Source organism: Aegilops tauschii, chromosome 6 (assembly GCF_002575655.3).
Source record: "Aegilops tauschii subsp. strangulata cultivar AL8/78 chromosome 6, Aet v6.0, whole genome shotgun sequence".
NCBI lineage: Eukaryota > Viridiplantae > Streptophyta > Magnoliopsida > Poales > Poaceae > Aegilops > Aegilops tauschii.
The window spans coordinates 323,514,307-323,537,092 of record NC_053040.3 but is presented as its reverse complement, the minus strand read 5'-3'; the positions used below and the strand labels follow the sequence as shown (position 1 = coordinate 323,537,092).

General features: G+C 46.4%; 1 protein-coding gene across 1 annotated transcript; it reads left to right on the top strand.

Moving 5' to 3' along the window:
- The first annotated feature begins 19,811 nt into the window (after positions 1-19,811).
- On the top strand, positions 19,812-22,233 carry LOC120965848 (uncharacterized). The gene is made up of 5 exons (XM_040391400.3): positions 19,812-19,886; positions 19,974-20,062; positions 21,107-21,176; positions 21,266-21,548; positions 21,640-22,233. The coding sequence occupies exons 3-5, from the start codon at positions 21,114-21,116 to the stop codon at positions 22,056-22,058; spliced, it is 765 nt and encodes a 254-aa protein (XP_040247334.1). The 5' UTR covers positions 19,812-19,886; positions 19,974-20,062; positions 21,107-21,113; the 3' UTR covers positions 22,059-22,233.
- Positions 22,234-22,786: the final 553 nt, after the last annotated feature.

Below are 22,786 nucleotides of genomic sequence, written 5' to 3'. Positions count from 1 at the left end.
CTTTCCGCACGCGCGGCGACCGGGGATATTTTTCACCCTTTTCACCTAGGCCGCCAACACCCGGAGTCCCCAACACCCCCACCGTCCTCCCGCGTTTCACTCAACTAGTCCACTCAATCTCCTTTGCCAGCTCCCCCTCCCCCAGATCCACAACAGAACCCTCTCCGGCGCCACCGTGCTCACCCCGGCTGTGTGCCAGCTCTTCGGCGTCAAGCCTACCACCACTGTCATTTGCAACACGCAGCGGCCCGCGCCTCGCTGTCTTCATTTGCTCGCCAGCCACCCTCGAGCATATCGATGCAGTAACCCTTGCCTCTCTTGTGGTCTGGCCGGGTTTGCATTAAGAAGCCTGTTAGTTACTGCTCTCTATCGCGGTGAGGCATATTTCCTCGCAATCCCTCTTCCAATTTCGTTCCGTATGTTCCCAAATTGGCAACAAAATAACAGAGAGCGTATATATTTTCATTATCTACCTTCCTTACTACATATAAGTTGTATTTGTTCCAATAAGTTACTGCCTATTTACAGATCACAGGCGCCCGAGTCACACAAACTTAACAAATTAGCCGTACATTTTCAAAATTATTGCATGGCATGTTTAGAAAGCTTGATACCAAGTTGTTAGTTTTATGCTTATCCTCCTTTCCTGAGTTTCGCATGTGTTCTCTGTAGATGTCGAGTAGCAGCGACAGCACTCATTCATGCCAAGTATCTTCATCAGATTTTGACAACCCTAGGTCTTCAGCAGATTGTGAGGGATCAAGTAGTCTTGAACGGGATAGAGCTGCAGCAATTACCCTTCCGGTCAGGACACGGAGGAACGCTCCAAGGAAGCCCACGCACCAGCCTAAAGGTGTATATGAAGTAACCGAGATTGATTTAAAGTCCTGGGCTCCAACTAAACCAGATAAAGCACGCATGAGGTTCAGGAGTGTGTGTGGATTTGTTGGCAGGGCAAGGCTCAACATTAATCTGCCGGGGTTTCGGAAGGCTGACACAGAAACACGGCGAAGGATAGTCCGGGAGATCATGGATCACTTCAACGTTCCAGAGCAGTGGAGAATGGAGGTGGAACACGCTGCATTGAAGAAGGCTAGGGATGCTTGGAGAAACTGGAAGCACGTGTTGCACAAGAAGTACTTGAGTGAAGGCAAGGACCCAATCCCCGCATACCCCCAAATTACAAAGGCAGACTGGGCAGAATTCAAAAGGGTCAGGGCAACTAAAGAGTTTACTGAGAAGAGTTTCAAGCAATCGGAACTTTAGAAGCAGAACATACACCCCCACCGTATGGGTGTGCCACGATACTATGGCATGAAACTGATATGGGAACAGGAGGACAAAGAAGCAGTAGCGGCGGGTGGGAATCCGGCCTTTAGTGAAATCAGGGGAGAACACGCCAGAGACTACTTGTGGGCACGTGCAAAGAGGCGTGATGGCAGAACTTATTACTTTGAAAATGCACGTGACGCCATGTGACATTTTGTCCATTGCTCTGGACACAAAAGAGCCCCCTGGCCGTGCAAGGGGTATAGGTGTTAATGTCCCGCACAAGAGGGCTTTCACACTCAACAAAGAAGAGAGGCTCGGCATGAAAAAAGCGAGGAGTGAAATGAAGCAGAATGCATTGTATGAAAGGTTGAAGAAGGATATTTATCCGGCTGTTCGAAAGGATGTTGAGGAGTCAATGATGATGCGGAAGACTCTAACACTGATAGAAAGCCAGCAGATGGGAAGGGAGGCGGGCATGGAGGATGCTGCTTATTGCGCGACAACACTGCACAAGAGTAGCTATGCATCAGCTGACCCCAGCGACACTGAGATTGCAGCTGCTCGAGATGATGCTATATCTGATCTATCTGGGATGAAAGATAGACTAAAGGGCGTGCTTACACATTATGATGGTACATTAAAATGTGCAACAGCCTGGGTTTGCCCACCCTTCTTGGAAGATGGCCTCTTCCTGGACAATGTGCCATTGAAACCGGGTTGTGTGAAGTGCTATGTGACTGAAGTAAAGCCTGGATTCAATGAATTTGCCCTGAAGAATGTCGTAGGAGACTTCAATGAGCAACGGACCTTGGGAGAAACACTGTTACATCACATCTAGTGGCCACGAAAGGAAATAGAGTTCATCGATGAGATTCCTGAAGCCCCGCAAAGAGCAACCACTGTCGCCCCTCAACCGTTGACGCTGTCCGTGCCACAGCAGCTCTCGCGGGCTGATGCATCAACCTGTGATCAGCCGGCCCGACTTTGTGGCATACATGCCATGTCATCCTCCGCCCCAAAGCAGCCAGTGGCAAGGCCTACAACTGCTGATGACGCACCACCGGTTCAGATGCCGGCCGCTGAAGCAGCGGGGGGAGACCCAGCTGCAGCACATGCTCAGCAGACCAACCTGGTGGAACAGACTCCTAAGCAGTCTGATGCTTTAGAACCGCCTGCTAAGTAGTCTATAGGTCTAGAACCGACTGCTCATCAGTCCGTTGGTCCGCAGGCGTGTTATCAGCATACCAATGCGGCAGGACTTCCTGCCCAGCAAACCAACGCGTTGGCCCGGCCTCCTCAGCACACCGACAAGTTGGCACCACCTGCGCAGAAACCCGACATAGCTTCAACGCATGGTCAGCAGCCCGATGCCTCTGCTCCTACAACCCAGCAGTCCGTCATAGCAGCACCTCTAGCTCAGCGGTCCGGCATAGATAAACCGTCTGCTAAGCAGTCCGTCCAAGCTTCACCGTCTGCTCGGCAGTCTACCTTGCAGCCAACCAGACGTTCTGCCAGAAATGCTTCATGTACCAAGAAGGAAGTGGCCAAAAGGGATACACCCACAGCCACGAGGAAGCGCAGCGGGAGAGTGAAGAGGAAAGAGAATGATTGCCTCTTACTTAAAGTACTCATCGCCTAGAACCAAATTAACAGCAGCTTGTTCGAATCGGGGAGTAATATTATTTCTGACGCCATGGATGATGAAGAAGTAGAATTGTTGCTTGCTAAAAGTAAAGCAGACGTACTTGAAGCACACAATTACGTCCATGGCCAGCCATTTCTTGTTCGCGAATACTTTGATGAGTGCAGCTCCAGTTGCCGTGAGTTACATGAATATTGCATGGATCAAATGTCAGTAGATCATCATGCTTTGCTAGTCCACTACAATAGAGATCATTTCCGACACGATGCTGGTTCCATCAATGTGAGTTTCGAGGACTTACATCTCTTCTTCAACTTCAACGTGCTCAATGCCACTCTTGTTAGATGCCTGATTTTGTAAGTACTTAACAAACTCTGATCAACTTCTCCATACCAGGCTGTAAATGATAAACAGCTAACTGCATTTTATTCCTCTCAGGGGATTGAACGCGCAGACAAGAAAAAGGGAGAGTGTGTATTTCATAGATCCTGCATTAGCAAATGGCACAATATTAGATGGTAAGGACCGATCGGGATCGGCTGTTAACACGGTCGTCCGTATCTTCGAAAACACGTCCCATGGAGAATCATTTCTCTGGCCATATCATGAACGGTAAGTCAAGTAAACAACCACGCATGCACTGATTGTCTTTCAGATTTCGACATCATTCATAAGTTGATGGCTTTCTTAATATGTAGCAATCACTGGATATTGGTATTCATTGTCCCAAACAAGAACACAGTTTACTACATCGATTCTCCCAGAGAGTCAACAAACGCTCAGGATCTGACGCATGTTCAGCAATTCTTGGATAGGTATTGAATTCTATGATGTTGAAATTAATTTGCATTCATATCTGGTTCAATAATTGATGTTGTCAAAATTCATCATCATTTGCAGTGTGCTCGCATTGTGGAAAACTAAACCAGGGAACCTGTTCAAGACAGAACAACCTCTGCAGCACGAGATCGTTTCTACGGTAACACACCGAAATCTGTTATTTTCAGAAAATTTATCCAATAGTCTGCAAATACCTTTCCTTACGTAGTCGAATGTTCAAGCTTCTAAATAAACCTCTTTCTATTTTTTCCAAATAGAAAATAATACATCTAACACTAGTTAGGTTGTTCCTAACACGACAAATACATGACTAATTTTGTACAAAAAATTTCAGTGTCCTCAGCAAGAAGCAGGGACCAACCTTTGTGGATACTATGTTTGCAGACACATGATCTCCATATGCAAATCTACTGATAGTTGTGACGATCCTCGCGAATTAGTACCATTAAGTCTATCTTAATTAATATCTTCTACTCCACTCATATGGCACATTCTGATCATAAAAATACAGCAGCTCATCTTAAAACCGAGGACCCCTGAACTGTTCCCGGCTGGTGAATTGCTGATGGTTCGGAGATTTATCAGCGACTTTTTCCTGGATCACTACATCAATCCCACTGGTGATAATGAAGATTTTAGCATGCGTTCTCCTAAAACATTGAGTAAGAGTTAGCCGCTAAACATATACCGCATGGATCCATTGTTTTCCATCTGATGAGGCCTTCGTATTTCGTACACTATGATTAATTATGTAATACATATATGTGTGGACAAATCATTGGAATTTAGCTACCATATGTTCAATTGCAATTGTTGCGAAATTTGATGAATGTTCTTCCTATGGACACTATTTGTTCAATTGAATATTGTGGCAAATTTGCTTTTTGCGTGCCGATTCAAAATGGGATATTTTTGTTTATTGGTTCAATTGAATATTGTGGCGAATTTGCTTTTTGCGTGCCGATTAAAAATGGGATATTTTTGTTTTAACCTGGCAATTGCTCAGCACACGGTTCAACTAAATGAGTGTGTGCGATCCACATCGGAAAGCATACGTCAATCGTAGCAGAATCGTCGGTGATACACAGCAGATCGCAAACGATTTGCAGCGCTACTACGTGTGCATAGGGTCTCCTGAACCGTTTGTGATATCGCGTTATCGCATACGAGAACTGGGAGTAAACTGAGCCCAATGCAAAATACAATCCCAGTCGTAATTTTTTCAGGAAACGTGTGGGATCCCAAACGAAAAGCACACGTCACTCTTGTGGCAACCGTCGGTGATACCCAACAAATCACAAACGGTCTGTAGCACTTGTATGTGTGCGAAGGGGCTCCTGAACCGTTTGTGATAGAACATTATCGGAGACGGTAATTGTTGGCAAACGTGTTCGATGGAGTCTAGCATGGCAGACGGGTTACGCAGAAAACTCGTGTGCGATGGGGCACAAATCGCACATAGTTCATATGTTGGCCCATGTGCCTTACATATTCTTACCTAAACGGTTCATTACGACATACCGTATGGTTTCACTGCGTCATTAGAAACGCTTAATCACCGGTACCCCACGTGCGAAAGAATATAGTGTGTGCTGCATCGCACACGATTACATTTTGGAAGGCCTCTAGATCACTGCTCCATATCCCCGACGGTTTCTCGGTCGTGTGGGAAGGACACCCTATCGCACACACTCACTTGGCGACGGTCCCAAATGCCATCGCGGAAAGGGGTTAAAAACCGTTTGTATATCACCGACGCATACCTGTGTTTTATAAGTTAATAACACGTGGGATGTCACAGCATTATTATTCTTATATAGATATAAATAGAACAGAGATCTGCGTTTTATCAAAAAAATACATTAGGCTGCCGATCTTTAAGAAAAAGTAAAACCTATGCTGGGAGGCCCATAGGCCGGTACGGACCTCAAAAAATAAGTTGAAACCACTGTCTCTGTATGTCGTGGGCTACGCATGTTATAAAACAAAACCTAGGCCTAGCTGATACTTGTTCGCCCTCTGGAAAAAAATGATACCAGCTAGATCCCCGAGCGAACTGGATTAAAGAGGGGGCCGGCGGCGCGACTGTAGAAGCACATCAGACGCGATTTTTTTCTTCAGTGGATGGCTCTCGATGGTGTTCTTTTACTTGCCTCTGCACCATACAACTTGTATTTTTGGCCTCCCAGTCCATGGTGGACCAGCATCCCATTTATTGGGCGGGCCAACCTACAGAAACCAGCACTCGATTTTTCATCAAGCCCCCAAAACAACGCAGTAGTATGTTTGTTTTGAGGCCGAAAACATTACGGCAGGGGTTGAGTGGGGGAGGGGGAAAACAGAGAAAAAATATTAAATAGAGCTGATGCGCCGTTGCTACCCTAACAAAGCAGGTGCAATTCTTCTTGGGAAGAAGGTGTGCCGTTGACACCCACACGTCACAAATCCCACAATAGACATACTAACAAGTTCACACACAAGTACAACAGAAAAGGTAAACATTCGTATCAAACTCAGGTTCACAGGACACGTTCATATTCATAGCCAACATTCACAATTAACAACTCAAAAGATTCATATATACACAAGTTCATCATGTCTATGCATCCAAATGATTGATAGATCACACGACAATATTCATAGATAATTCACAAAAAGATTTAGATATACACATGTTCAATATGTTTATGCATCCAAATGATTGAGATCACAACCAATATCATCCATGGACAAACTTTAATTACCTAGGGTATAGACTGGTAAATGGTGTTCAGTCGGAGGTACTTCTTGCTAAAATTAATGGCTGTACGAGTAAACTTTCGAGTACATAAGAGGCAGCACAGACAATTTGAACTTTGCTTGTAGGTTTATCCTCAAATAGTGGCCTCATGCTGAGGGAGGTTTGAGAAACTTGGCCACTACTTTCATCCACTAGTTTACTGGCTCATCTTGGTCCTGTAGCTCGCCAAAATTCTACATTGCAGACAAGAAAGGAGGCGGTTGAGAAAATGAACCACCCAAATTTTTTGTGCAGTTGAACTGAAATGGAGCATCCCTGGCGTGCAGACTGATTAAGTTCTAGATGAATATACGCGTCAACCAACTTGTCTGGAATCTTTAGACTCCATTCCATACAATTCGCTACCATATGTGCCGATAACCAAAAGGCACAAGTTGGGACCAAAGACTGGACCGCGTTTTTTTGGGCTATGCGCCAAGCAATATTTTTGGCGTTCACTCTCCTAATACTTGGAGTTTGACAACTGGTTGACGCCGGTTGATACTCGAATGAATATAGGAACTTCTTCTTGTCAACATCGATGCTTGTCTGAGTGAACTTTGGAGTACATAGCAGCAACATAAGTATCTGTCCATCAGATCTTTTTGTGCAGTTCTACTGAAATCACCCAATATAATGATTTGCCTGCGAGTTTAGGCTCCAAGTTACTCCTTTATGAAATCGGCAAACAATAGCATAATACAAAATTACCAATACATATGACAAGCACAATAATCAGGATAAAGACCAGTACCAACCTGTGTGAGGTAGCATATCACTTACTATTTCCTTTGACTGGAAGCCGAGATAAGCGAAGCGACTGACAGTAAAGGAAGGTAGCGAGCCCAGATTAGCGACTGACAGGAAAGGAAGGAAGCTATCAAGGCAATGAAGCACCCAAAGTTTTTGTGCAGTTCCACCAAAATCGAGCATCCCCGTTGGCACATATATTGAGAGAGTGAGATTACTGTAATAGTGGGACTAGTTAATGAAACATATGATAACAAATAGAAGCACCCTCATTATCTTAATGGGTAAAGTTAGATACATTAGTCTTACTTAAAGAGAGGTATTAGTTTATTTAATCAGTGCTAATTAGCTCAACACTCAAAGCATTGCCATGTATCATAGGTTGCAAAACTTTAACGTGCAAAGATAAAGGAGTTTCTCATGACAGTAGCACGATAACGGAGTTTCTCATGACAGTGGCCCTAGGTCGGTACCAACCTGAGCAAAAAAGCTTATTCATGTAGTCCCAGAAGAGATGATAAAGCACTCACTAGAATCACTCAATAGTATATATTTTTGTGCACTTCAAATGTATGGTTGAAATCTCTCTTGTTTACCAGTGCTGAGATTATATCGAAAGATTATCAAGAACTTCCAGCAGAGTTAAAGCACTGGCTGGGATACAGTTCATTGTATTGTCTTGTGTAGTTCCACTAAAATGTAGGATTGGCACAACATGATCCCTGTTTGCACAAGTAGGAACAAGGTGAAACCTTCATTTACTTAGTGAGAAAGGATAGAAAGACATTAGCATATTACTCGAACAGTAGCATCAAATTCATGATGGACAATACGCAAAACATTGCCTCATTGAACCAATGGCAATAAATTGACATGCAAAACAATAGCACTATTATGTCAGGAAACTACCAAGATTCCCTCCCTGCTCCACCACAAGATTCACCACCACAGACAAACATACACACGTACATGATTCCGCATAGGGTGCTACTAAAGATTTGTTTAACTCCGACAGGAAAATTAGGCCGCAATAAATTAGTTGTACTTAAGTACTCCTAATTAATTAAGTGACATTGCAGGAGAGACAACATAAGTGGAAGGGCTCCCTGGAGGATCGTCTCACCTGTTAGGTAGACGTTGCCGGAGCCCTTGAATGGCCTCGACTGAGGCCTCGGGCTTCAGCAAGATCACCTTGGCCCTATTTATTCTTCTTCCTCCTCCTCTTCATGCTTTGTTTCTCTTTCTCCTCACAAGTTGGTGAAACCAAGTACATGATTGGCTTCTATTTCAGAATTGGTTTTGTCAGTGAGGGAGTACAAGTGTGCTAGTAAACAATAGCATTATTTTCTCATGGCAGTCGCAAAATAGAGATGAACACATGCATTAAATATCATTCTTACCTAAAGGAATGTTATGGTGCCAATATGGATGATGAGGATTGGAACACATATCTCCCTTTGTGCAGTTCCACCGAAATGAATCCACTGTTCCATTCTGACATTCCAGTTAAACAACAGAGAAGTCACTTCTTTTAAGAAGTGTTTTGTGCAGTGCACCAAAAGGTCACAACAACAACCAGGTGAAATGGATATCCCTGTTTGCACAAAAAGCTACAGAGGAAACAGTCAGAGTCTCAAATAATTACAGGCAAAAACATTTGGCTAAACTTGTCATGGCTTATAACAGTGGCATGGCTTCATCTTACCAGGGGCATTAGATTAAGAACAGCTAAATATTTGGTATAAGGGCATGGGACAGTGGGTGCACCAGCAGTCCAGCACCATGTACCTAAACCGGGGCATAAAGTGGTGATTCAGAGTTTGTTGCCCCGAGAAACAAACATCCAAGAAACATATCTGGGTTGGTCCCATTTTTGTTCACTCTAGCCACCTACTCCTATGTGTGGATAGCAAATCTAGTCCTGGTCATACCACTGTGTACAATGTTTCCCCTATATTTACCTTTTCGGCCAAGAGACCGGTTGGATGACCAGTCTGTACTACTTTCACCCCCCTTTCCTTCCTGTTTGTACCAAGTCCGATGTACATACTAAATTCCCCCACCCCCACTTTATTTCTTGTTTGAACCAAGTACAAGATTCGACTCCATGAAGTAGCTTTACCTCTAACAATAGAAAAAAAATAGGTGACGTTGGACCATCCGATCGAGAGGGGCTGAGAGGTAGAAAATGATGCACATGCAGCGACGTAGCGAGCTGGGGAAGTAGAGCTAGGGTGGTTTCGAAGGAAGATATACCTGAAGGTCGTCGGGATGTGGATAGGTGGGCGGCGGGAGGCCTATCCGTCCACACTAGGGCAACGATGAAGGGATTGGAGGACCTCCCGCGCCGGCGCTCGGCCAGAGATAACGGTGCGGCCGGCAGTGGGTCTCCTCCCTCGCTGTCGATGATGTCCTAAACACTGCCCCTCCTCCCCTTCACCGGCGGAGGGGGATACGTCCGGATCTGTAACCAACGGTGAGGATAGAAAGACAGTGTTTTTTGAAGGGAGAAAGACAGTGTTACCACCGCTATCTTGTTTAGATCTGGAGAGGATGAGAGTGTGTGAATAGAGCAACCCTAGCAAGCAAGCGCAGAGGCTCCGGCCTATATATACGTAGTGGGGTAGTTTTCCTTTTCACTCCATCAAAACAATCATTTAAAATTGTGTACATGCCAGGTCGTCGTTTTTTTGAGTTGTTGATTGTTTTTTGAGACAGCTACCTGCTTATTCAAAGTGGTGCTATGGTGTGCCAGGTCGCACTTTGTATCGTTGAAGTCTGGTACAAGACCCTCCATTAAATGAACAACCACCCCCTCGTAAAATTTGTGAACAAGCCCACGGCTAAAATTATCGGAAACGTTGGCTGCCCAACATGCATTATTATTTATATTTTCTACGTGGGAGTAGCCTCAAAACAAAATGTGAGAGTACAATATTTATTTGGCACCTTTGTAATTGGTGCTAAATTTTGACCAAAGATTTAACTGACAAAATGTTAGTGCATGTTAACAAAAATATATCATTTGATTCGTATTTGAACATAGTTTTTAATGATGTAATTTTTGTGACATGCATGAACTTTGGTTAGTTAAATTTATAGTCAAAATTTGGCAAGGTGCATTAAATCAATACATGCAAGTATCAAAAGGAAAGTCACGGCATGCATGCATGCGTTGTAATTAATGCATCGGCAAACGCAAATTATTGAAATATATCAAGTGCAGTGCTTTGATGTGTTGTGTCAACTCGTACAACAACGAGAAGTTCGATTACTACAACGCCCTCTCCCTCGTGGACTGAGCTCTGATGCCTTAACTGCACCTGCCTTTGGCTGCATGACAGGTGGGCCACCCAACTGTTGGGCCCACCTGTCATACACGCAAAGGCAGGAGCAGTAAGTCAATGAAGTTGCGTCCCTCCCTCGCCCATGAGCGTGGTGGCTCGCAGGACTCACTACAAAAAAAAGACACATCCGTGACATTTTGGGCCGAACGAAATTTTTTCCTGTCATACTTATGACACTCCTATGACGATAATTGTGACAAAACATGGTATCATCATAGATGTGGTGGGGTCCTACTTCTATGACAAAAAATCTTGACAGAAAATGGGCTTTTCATCCTAGGCGGGCCGGAGACGCAGCTGCATGACATTCTTTGGGCCATCCATGACGAAAAAAACTATGGTAGAAGCGAGGGCGAGGAAAATATCGGGGTGTTCCCGGTTAGGGTGGGTGGTCGGGGCCGAGCGATGCGCGTTTCTCTCATACACGCACGCACATGGGTGCGAGGCGTTGGGCTCTAACTGAACCGAGCGATTGCACTGCAGGTTACGCGTTACTGAAGCCGAGAGATCGATCGATGGCTGTTAACTGAACCCGATCGAGCGATTCCTTCGCTACTGCTGCTAACTGAAGCCGATCGATGCTGCCTCTGGATGAATAGTGAGTGTTGCTGGGGGGGTTTGGATGAACAGTTCCCGGTGGGGGTGGAAGAACAGGACCCCGTGGTGTTGCCTCTGGATGGACAGGACCCCGATCGATCGAGCCAGTTGGGGCTCGATGAACAGGACCCCGTGGAGGGCAGGATGAATAGGACCACCCCGTGGAGGGCAGGATGAACAGTAGACGGTGGAGGGCTGGATGAACAGTAGCCGTGGAGGGGTGGTTGAACAGGAGCCCGTGGAGAGGGCTGGTTGAACAGTACCCGGTGGAGTAGCGCGCGGTGGAGGCTGGATGAACAGGAGCCCGTGGATGAACAGTCACAGGTGGAGGCTGGAGGAGGTCGATGGTGGATGAACAGTAGCCCGTGGAGGCTGGAGGGGGTCGACGGTGGAGATGAATAGTATCCCGTGGAGTATCGTTTTGCGGTACGCCACACCCCTCCCGATGAACATGACCCCCGCTTTGACCGTAGCGCTCCAACACAAGTCCGTTTCCTCCGTTTTGCAGTACGCCACACCCCTCCGATCAACAGGACCCCTGTTTCTACCGTAGGAGGTCCGTTTTGCGGTACGCCAGACCCCTCCCGATGAACAGGATCCCGTTTCGAACGTGGCCGGTCGAACACAAGGCCGTTTCCTCCGTTCTGCGGCATGCCAAGCCTCGTTTCCATCGGCTGTTCCGTCCAAGCCCTCCCGATGAACACGACGACGCATTCCATTCCGACCTAGCCGGTTGGCTCCCCATGAACACGACGAAGACGTTGTTTCTCCGTTCCGACCCAGCCATGTACACGAGCCCTGGTCGTACGTATGCGCGAGTAGGCGTTCGAGACCCTGCCCGTATGTACGTACGTGGCCGTATTTTCTTTCTTGCACATTGGCCCCTGTACATACGTGTACATGCTACGTGCGCGCCTCTACTACGACACGTGTGCGCCTCTACATCGACCAGTATGTACGTACACGTTCGCGACCAGAATGACAACGCTACGTACGCTTCGACCAGGTGGGTCCCGACTGTCAGGCACTTCCTTGCCTGTGAAGATGTAGCTGGTGGGTCCCAGCAGTCAGGGGGGCGAATCGTTTTTTTGCCCGGACGCACTTCCTTGCGTGCGAAGATGTAGGTGGTGGGTCCCAGCAGTCAGGGGGAAACATTTTTTTCACAAAATACGGTGGCCCGTCTGGTGGGTCCCCGCTGTCAGGTGGAGGAATAATTATTTTGCACATAATAAGGAGGCACTTCCTTGCTGCGGCCGTGGACCCAGCTGTCAGCCTCTCCACGTATAGTGCATGTCCGATGGAAGCCGTTCCTTGACCATGTTGACCACGCCGCGCCGAGAGCACCAGGGCGGTGGACGACGGCGAGGCCTAGGAAGGGGATGACGCGGAGCCGGGGAAGACGCGACATTGGATGCCCACGCTTAGAGGAGTACGAGGGTTCACTGGTTCGCTGCAGTGTGAGGTTGCCGTCGCCGCGGAATAACAGGGGTTGTGGGTGAGTAGAGGGATGGCCTGGCCAGCGGTGGGAGTAGTAGGGGGCGGTGAGGCCTCCGCCGCATCACAGCCGGCCATGGGAGGCAGGAGCATGAGGCACGACCGGCGCTGCTTTGGGCAGCTGGAGCAAGAAGACCAGAGGATGAAGAAGCACTACGGCCGTTGGATGGACATCGTACGGTCACTGGAGCTAGAATCGTGCATATTGACTAAGTTGACAAAGCCCTCCGTCCCCGTCAACTTAGTAGGCCCACAAGTCAGCCTGCCACTATACTGGGTCCCAGCTAGCAGGGGGTATTCATTTTTTTTTGTGTAATAAGGAGGCACTTCCTTGTGTGCGAAGATATAGCTGGTGGGTCCAAGCTGTCAACGGCGGTAACATTTTTTTCGCGAAATACAGAGGCCCTTTCGGTGGGTCCCAGATGTCAGGTGGAGGAATCATTATTTTGCGCGTAATAAGGAGGCATGTCCTTGCGTAAGGCCGTGGACCCAGCTGTCAGCCTCTCCACGTATAGTCCACTTCAGATGCATGTCGGTCGTTGACCACGTTGACCAGGCCGCACCGAGAGCACCAGGGCGGTGGACCACTACAAGAAATATGTCAACTTGTGACCTTCTGTTAGTGACCCTAGAAGAATTGGTCATAAATTTATGACCATTTTAGACCAATTGGTCAAAAGCTATTCGGAGGGCTCCAAACCCTAACCCATAATGACCATTCTAGTCAGAAAGGTCGTAATTTCATTAGAGGAAATAGTCGTAAAGCGGGAAGCACTGTCCACTGCCTCACGCCTAGCTGATAACGACCAATATAAAATGGTCACTACGCTTGAGTTTGAATGAATAAGGATGTTTAGGCAGCCACCTCAACAACCTCGCTTATGTGTCACTGTCTAGGTGTCATTTTTTCTTAAATGTTAATATTCAACAGACAGACGGGGCACACACTGACAGGCAGGACCCATTTGACAGGTGGGGCCAAGCGCTTAATTCGCCCAAAAAAGATGCGCGAGGCGGGACTCGAACCCACGACCTCGCGCTTGCATCGCTCGCTTGCTACCGCTGGGCTAGAGAGGGACAGTTGCTCATGTATGGGAATTTAGCTATACATTATATAAAACTATGGCTCTCTCGTATCATTGACAAGTGGGACCTTCCGACCAGGTGGCATTGAACAGAGCAACACTGACAAGCGGGACCCATTTGACAGGTGGGTGAGCGAGTGTTTAATTCCCTAAAAAATGTGCGCTAGCGGGGACTCGAACCCACGACCTGGCGCTGGGTTCAATCGTTCAGTACCGCTGGGATAGAGAGGGATTGTTGCTAATGTGTGGGTAGTTTTCTATATAGTATATAAAACCACAGCTCTTTCGTATCAGTGACAAGTGGGACCTTCCGACCAGGTGGCGGCGGGTGGCATCGAACAGAGCGACACTTAGCATTTTTCTAGGTCTTCCGACCAGGTGGCGGCGGGCGGCGGCAGAAGCAACCAGCAGGGGCGGGGCCGGTGGGCGGCGGGTGGCGGGCGGAAGCAACCAGCAGCGGGCGGACGAGGGCGGGGCCGGCGGCCGAAGCAACCAGCAGGGGCCGCTCGCCTTGCCCACGACCTCGCCGTAGGTGACCTCGCCCACGGCCTCGCGGCGGAAGCAACCAGCAGGGGGCGGGGCGGAGGCGGGGGCGGGGCCGACAGCGGAGGTAACCAGCAGGGGGCGGAGGCGAGGCAGGGCGTGGAGGCAAAGCGACTAGCAGGGGCATGGGCGACCGACGGTGGTGGGGGCGGGGGCAGGAACGGCGTCCTCGCCCACGCAAGGAGAGGCTCTTTGAGCATGGGGGACTCGCCGCCACCGCAAGCACACCTCCCGGTATGCACCCCTCTCCTCTCTCATTATCTGCACCTCGTCACCCGAGCATGATTTTAGTGGGAGATGGATTTCAGTCAGATGTTCTTCAGCATAGATGAATTTTGTTGATGCACTGTTAGGAGTTAGGAGATAGCTTGCTTGTTTGGTAGATATTGCATAGATGAATTTTCTTGATGTACTGTTAGGAGTTCTTCAGCTTGTTTGTTAAGAATTCTTCAGGCCTTGTTTGGTTAAGATTTGGGGGGGATTTCAGCTAGATGGCCTCAGTTGTTCTTCAATTGTTTGTCTACAGATTGTTAGGATCATAGTAATTGTAATTGATAGAAACAACATAGTATTTGTTAGCAGCTAGCTAGCTTGGTCTTCCCAGAAACATGATCCTTCTAAATCTTGGTTTGGTTTAATTTGAATTAGCCTTCTCTGCAACATAAATTCATGCCAATTTCAGTGTTGGTTTGATATATAGTTTGGTTTGTTTCAATGTTGTGGTTATGCAATTAGCATATAAAATTTTCTAGATTTTTAGCTGCCATTACTGCCATCCATTGTCATTAATTAATCTTGATGCACTTAGATTGATTTGCTAAGTTCCAACAATTTGTTGTCTTTGGCAGATGGACAGAAGCTGGATTAGAAAAGGAGTTAGATAGTTTTCGAAAGAACATATGAAAGGAGTTGATGATTTCATGGCATTTGCTCTGGCAAATTTTCCAACGATGCTCACATTCTTTGCCCATGCTGTGAATGCCTCAACCATCCAAGAATGGCTCAAGCAAGAGTGGAAGATCATCTGCTTCTTAATGGGATGTCCAGCACATATGATAGATGGATATATCATGGAGAACCTTTAGACGGACAACCTCAACATTTTGAAGCTGATACACAGGCCGCTCATATGATGGGTGGTGGTGATGCTGGCATTGATTTCATGGAAAAGGTTTTGCGAGATAATGCTGGTTTGGAGGAAGAAGATGGGCATGAAGATGATAGGATTCCTGACCTATTGAAGGATTTGTACGATGCTGAAGATTGTGCTGATGGGCAGAAGTCGTTGTTTGCTGAGGTGTTAGAGGAGGCGAAGCGCGCAGCTCATGAAGGGGGTAAATTTTCAAGATTCACCTTCACCATGAAGTTACTCCACATCAAGTCTTTCTACCGGATTAGCAATGCTGCATTCAACGCAATACTCCGCCTTTTGAGCTTGCAATTCCCTGATAGTTGTGTTCCCAGATCTTATGATGAAGCATTGAGCATAATCCGCAGGCTGGGGTTAGGTTATGTGTCAATACATGTGTGCCCAAATAACCGTGTCTTGTTTCGGAAGGATTTAGCAAAGCATGACAACTGTCCAAAATGCAATGCCTCTAGGTGGAAAGATGCTAATGGGAAGAAGTCAATACCGGAGAAGGTACTGAGGCACTGTCGTTGATACCAAGGCTGCAGCTGATGTTCATCTCGAAGAAATCATCGCGTGAGGTACAGTGGAACAAGATGAAGCGGCAACCTGTGGACAATGAGCTGAGCCATCCAGCGGACGGAGAGGCATGGAAAGAGTTTGACCGTATACATTTAGATTTTGCTGCAGATCCAAGGAACATAAAACTTGGCATTGCCACAGATGGGTTTAATCCGTTTGGGAACATGGGCACGTCTTATAGCATATGGCCAGTTTTTGTGGTTCCGTACAACCTGCCACCATGGGCATGCATGGATCAGTCCAACTTCATGATGTCATTGCTTATCCCGGGTCCAGAGTCTCCAGGAAAGGATTTTGATGTCTTTATGGAGCCCCTCGTAGAAGAACTGCTCCAGCTCTGGACTGGTGTACCTACATACGATGCCTTGAGTCTGGAAGAAAAGTTCAATCTACGTGCTGCAATCATATGGTCCATCCATGATTTCCCGGCTCTGCACACTCTGTCTGGGAGGATCACAGCGGGTTATAAGGCCTGTGTCCATTGTGCCAAAGACCCTTGCTCAAAGAGAATAAGGAGCAAGATCTGCTATATTGGGCACCGCCGCTTTCGTCCCCGAAACCATCGCTGGCGAAGAAGCAAAGATTTTAATGGTGAGAATGAAACTCGTGACAAGCCAGCTGAATTCACTAAAGAAGAGCTGGAGCAGCAACTTGAAAAGGTGAAAGATGTGAGACCAGGAAAGCTTGCGAAGAAAAGAAAGCGTGGGGAAGGTCAATGTTGGGACCGGAGGTCTTGTTTGTGGGACCTGCCATACTGGGCTGATCTGAAATTAAGGCATAATCTCGATGTAATGCACATTGAGAAAAACATATGCGAGAATCTGCTAGGGACGTTTCTGAACATTGAAGGGAAGACAAAGGACACGGTTAGTTCTAGGCTTGATTTGGAGGACATGGGCATAAGAGAAGATTTGCATCTACAACACAATGAAGATGAAGATTCATTTGAAATGCCACGAGCATAGTATACAATGAGTAAAGAACAAAAGCTTGCATTCTGTGAATTACTAAGAGCGGTGAAGTTTCCAGATGGTTATGCTGCTAACCTAGCAAAGTGTGTTACTTCTGATGGATTCAAGCTTTCAGTACTGAAAACCCATGATTTTCACATCCTCCTCCAAAGGATTTTACCGGCGGGCCTCCGAGGAATCATGCACAAGGATATATATGAAGCGGTTGCTGAGCTGGGAAATTTCTTTAGAGAACTGTGCTGCAAAACACTCAAGTTAACTGTCCTGGAAAGAATTGAAAAAGAAATCCCAATTATTCTTCGCAAGCTCGAGAAGATTTTCCCTCCAGCTTTCTTCACTGTGATGGTCCATTTGGCGGTGCACCTACCAAAAGAGGCAATGCTTAGAGGCCCTGTGCAATACGGTCGGATGTACCCAATCGAAAGAAGGCTGCTTACTTGTAAGCGTTGTGTGCGAAAAAGGCAAGACCTGAAGGTTCTATTGCTGAAGCATATGTCGTTGACGAGTGCTTGACTTTTTGCTCTAGATACTTTGGCGATGTGGAAACAAGATGGAACCGGCCGGGTAGAAATAGAGAGCGGTGTGATTCGCAAAGTGGTGATGTCTCTATTTTCAACCATGGTGTGAAATTTCTTGGAGCCTCATAATACTTGGAGGCTGGTGATGAGTATGACAAGATGGTTTGGTATGTGCTCAGCAATTGCGCTGAGGTTCTACCATATATCGAGTACGTTATATCTTGTGCACTCATTATATATATTTTTTGCTTGGGTTGGCACCAGCCTAATGTTTTAATTCGCATGTTTTGTTTGCATTGCAGGAAATGTAAGGAAGAGTTAAATCAGGAAGAAAGCAAGATCAATGTTGATAAAAGGGTTGCCAAGGGGTTTGCTAATTGGTTTAAGAATCATGTGAGATCTTTAGCCACATGTTTGATGTTTTCTGTGTTATTCACCAATTGTTAAATACCATTGTTTGCTAAATGGTTTATTTGTGCAGATTGGAAAGTTGCATGAGGAGAAGAAGGTCAGTGATGATCTATTTGCTTTGGCATGCTTACCGGATAAGCGAGTGAGAGTGTATTCAGCATGCATTGCTGATGGTGTCCGGTACCACACCGTTGACCGTGAGGAAAAAAAGGAAGACACAGAATAGTGGAATCGTCACTGAGGGGTCACATGATCGTGAGATCATCGACTTCTATGGTCAGTTGAGAAGCATCGTAGAGTTGCAGTACAACTCTAGTGGAGGCATCCATCGCTCGGTTGTCTTATTTCGCTGTGACTGGTTTGAGCTTGGTAGCAAGAAGAAGAGAGACTCTTTTGTCAAATATGATGGCCACTTCAAAAGCATCAACACTGCAAGGTGCTGGTATAAGAGTGATCCCTTTATTCTAACAACACAAGCAACAATGGTGTTTTCTCTGCCAGACACTCTTTTGCACAGAAAATGGCGAGTTGTGCAAAACTTTGAGCACAGACACTTGTGGAGTGTGACTGAAACTGAAGTGGAAAAGGGCCCCGATGATGGTGGACTAACATACCAAGATGATGACTCTATGGAAGTTCCGTTGCAAGCTGATGATGACTCTATGGAAGTTCCGGTGCAAAGCAGAGTGCGAAGGGACCGGGAACGTGTGATCGTTGATGCTGCAACAGTTGAAGGCATCAATAAAAGAAGAAAGGTTGTAGCGGATGGACCTGAGAGCGAGGATGAGGAAAACAGGATTGGTCATACTATGCTGCAATATTGTAGTGATGATGAGGAAAACAGGAGTGGGCATAGAGTTCCTTGTTTTCGTATTGACGACGATGAGTAGCGAATGTAAATTTGGTCTCCTTGGTGATCTAATGCTATTTTGTCTCCTTGGTAGTTGTTGTTGATGTGATCCTGATGTAGTTTCTGTACTACAAATCTCTCCAGGTACCAAAATGCATGAGACTGTGTAGTGATGGAGAGGCACATGTTGGTTGAAGATACAATGCAAAATGATGTAGTTTTGGTGATGGAAGATACAATGCAAAATGAAGATGTTGTTTTGAATGAAGGTGCAAAATGATGAACTGAAGATGTTGTTTTTAGAGCTGTTTTTCTTAGTTTTGGTGATCATGTAGTTGTGGTTGTGATGTAAAAGATTGCAAAATTATGTTGTTTTTGGACTGAAGATCTTTTTTGAACTGAAGATGTTGTTTTTGGTGAACTGAAGATGTTGTTTTTGGTGAACTGAAGATGTTTTCAGAGCTGTTTTAACTGAATTTTGCACTACATGGGTGCGCTCCATCAGACAGCCGTCTGATCCCACGCGCAGCTCCATTTTATTGTGAGCAAAAAAATATGCGCGAGCGGGGACTCGAACCCACGACCGTGCGCTCGTTTCACTGTGTTTCTACCACTGGGCTAGGAAGAGGCTACTGGTCTTCCACTCTATGCCATCTCTTTTCAAATCATCAAACCAGTCAAGTATCAAACGCAGACCTCGCTGACAAGTGGGCCACTCAACCAACTCGCTGACAAGTGGGCCATTTTGCTACTCTACCCACTCGACCCTTTTCCCCCTAAGCTACCAAAAAATATTGGGTGAGCGGGGGCTCGAACCCACAACCTGCCGCTTATTCCACTGTTTTTCTACGACTGGGCTAGTTAGAGGCTGTTGGTTTTGTACTCTATGCCAACCCTTTTCAATATATCAAATACAGAACTCGCTGACAAGTGGACCCACTCTTTTCCCCACTCCTCCTCTCCATTATCCACTCGACCCACTCCTCCTCTCCGCCGCCGGCATCCCCTTTTCCTCCATCGACGGCGGCGACCTCCCTGGCGACCCACTCCTCCATCGACGGCGACGGCCTCCTAAGGTATGAATCCGCCGAGTTCTTCCTGTTCCTGTTCCTATTGATTAGATTAGGGTTCCCCGGCGCATGTTGATTAGGGTTCCATTGTAGATAGAGTAGTAGATCAAGAGGAGGCCTACACCCTCTGCGTCCACGACACCGACAAGGCCAACAAGCTCAAGCAGTCGCCGTCCCCCTAGGTCCGTTCTGTTCCCCCCATGTTCTTTGATTTGCTTTGGCCAATAGCCTTCATGCATTCTGTTACTATTTAATTTGCTATCTTGAGTTAGTTTAGTGTTGCTGCTCCATGTTTACAACAAGTAATGTTGCTGCTCCGTGGTGTTAAGTCGGCTTAAATAGTCTATCTTGCACCATTTCCATCTAGTCTAACAAAATTCACTGGAGCAGTGTTATTCTGGACCATTTCCATCTAGTCTAACAAAATTCACTGACAATGTTTTGTTGTAACTAAGTCAAAACTGTGCAGTTTTCATTTCAGGTAGGAGTATGAGAGTGGTAAAGGAATGCAGGTTCCAAATTTTCCAATTTTCTTTGTTTGTTTTTAAAATAAACATGTTTATATTTGTCTAAAAAGATGCAGCGGCACACTGGAGCAGTTAAACTTGTAGGGGATCTAGCCTACAGTGGCCTTTGGCTATATAAACCCTAGCAAAGCAAATTAAGCCAATAGCTCTGAATCTCTGAAATTCTAGTGTTAAATTCAGTTTTGTACATGACTCTATCGGTGTCAAGCCAATAGCCTTCATGCGCATATCGACGACTATAAAGCTGTTTAGTTTTGTACATGATTGTATTGGGTAGGTGTGTTTAAATTGAGACTCTAGGGTTCAGTTCTTAAGTGCTGGGTTCTAACAAAATGTAGCACATGGGAAGATATGGTCCATTTATAGTAGATATGGTTCATTGTATATATGGTCCATTTATAGTAGATATGATCATGATGCTGTGTTTGCCATTTATAGTAGACATGGGCACATGGGCAGATATGGTCCATTGTAGATAGAGTAGTAGTATTCCAGATTGAGGCCCTGGCAAAGATAGAGTAGTAGTATTCCAAGTGTTCACAAGTGCATTGCTTTGTTTCTCACTTTTGCTATCATAAATATCCACAAGTGCACTGCTTTTTTCCTCACTTTTGCCATCATAAACTTGGTGCTGTTCCTATTTATGTCAAGTCCTGTTTATGGTAACTTGTTGTTTAATTACAATGCTGCTTTTCAAAGAAGTGAGATGGCTGGCTTGGAAGGTTTCGAGTTCTTCGAGATCGTAATTGAGAAATCTTGCAGTAGGCAGGTATATTTATCATCACTCATCTCTTTATCATCACTCTGCTGTCTAGTGCTTGATTGGAAAAATTAACCACTACTTGGCCCTCGCTGCAGAGGCTGCCTGACAAGTTTGCGAAGATGCTCGCCGGCCGTGAGCCCCACAAAGTGAAGCTGCGGGAGGCCGGCAGCGGGCTTCGCAGGCTGTGGGACGTGTTGGTGGTGTTCGATGGCGAAGGCCACATGTACCTAGGGCCCGGCTGGGATCATTTCACCCGCGCCCATGAGCTACAGCTCGGGTACTTCCTTGTCTTCCGCTACGACAGCGACGCCATGTTCACGGTGAAGATGTTCGACAACACCATGTGCCGCATGTACTACCAGCACGACGACGATGCCAGTAAGCTCTCTACCTCTCTTCTTCCTGTTCTTTTGGCTTCCTCTACTGCACGACGACAACACCATGTTCACACTTTGTTGCGTTTGGCCAGGCAATGGGAGCAGCAGCGGGGATGACGAGGAGCAGAGCAGGGATGACGAGGAGCAGAGCGGGGATGACGAGGAGCAGCCTATTCTGGCTGACGACGACCTTGCTATGATGGTGGCTGATGACGACCCTGCTATGGTGGTGGCGGATGACGACCTTGCTATGGTGGTGGCTGACGACGACCCTGCTATGGTGGTGGCGGACGACGACCTTGCTATGGTGGCTGACGATGACCTCGCGATTGTGATGTCCAATGATGACCTCGCAATGGTGGTGCCTGATAATGACCTCGTGATGGTGGTGGCGCCTGCAAGCCCACAGCTTGGCGACAGGACCATGCCAATTGTGGTAGAGGAGTACATCCGCGTTGGGATTCACCACTCTGAGCGCATCAAGTTGATGAAGGAGAAGAAGGAGGAGTGAAGATGTTAAGAAATGAAGTGGCAATGTTAAGCATGTTAGGTTTAAGCTTGTTAGTGTAATCTGAACATGTCAATGTTAAGTATGCCAGGTTTAATTTTGTGCATGTTCATGGATGCTGTATGACAGTGTCATCTAAACATGTCAATTTCTTAATTATGAATATTTGGTTTGGTAATTGATGGGAATTGAAATTTTTTATGCATGCTCATGGATGAAAGATAAACTTATGGGTTTTTGTGCATGCTCATGAATGAAACAATATAAGTTTCATTTTTTGAATGCTAAAAACATGACTCAAACCCTATCCACGGACGACCGCCGCGACGAAATCGGCCGGTTTTTGAAAACACCGTAAAAAAAATTCAAAAACCGTTTTTCATTTTTTGAATGCTAAAGACATGTGTTTTTTGTGAAGCGGCTACAAGGAGGGTCACCCCAAACGACGCCATTCCATGTCTATCTCAAAGTAGACCCTGTTTTATGGACGGTCGCCAAAAAGCATGCATTTCCGACCCTCGTAGCTACTCCCGTCCATTCAGACCACCTTCGGCCGATTCAGCTGGAACCGGCTGGAATTTGAACTGCGGGTCCTCCATAGCTTGCCCGTTATTTTTGCTAAAAATCATTTTTAGCTTCACAGGTAGGCATTTCATCAAAGAATCGACAACAGATTGGCACGACTCAAACCCTAGCCACGGACGGTCGCCGCGGCGAAATCGGCCGGTTTT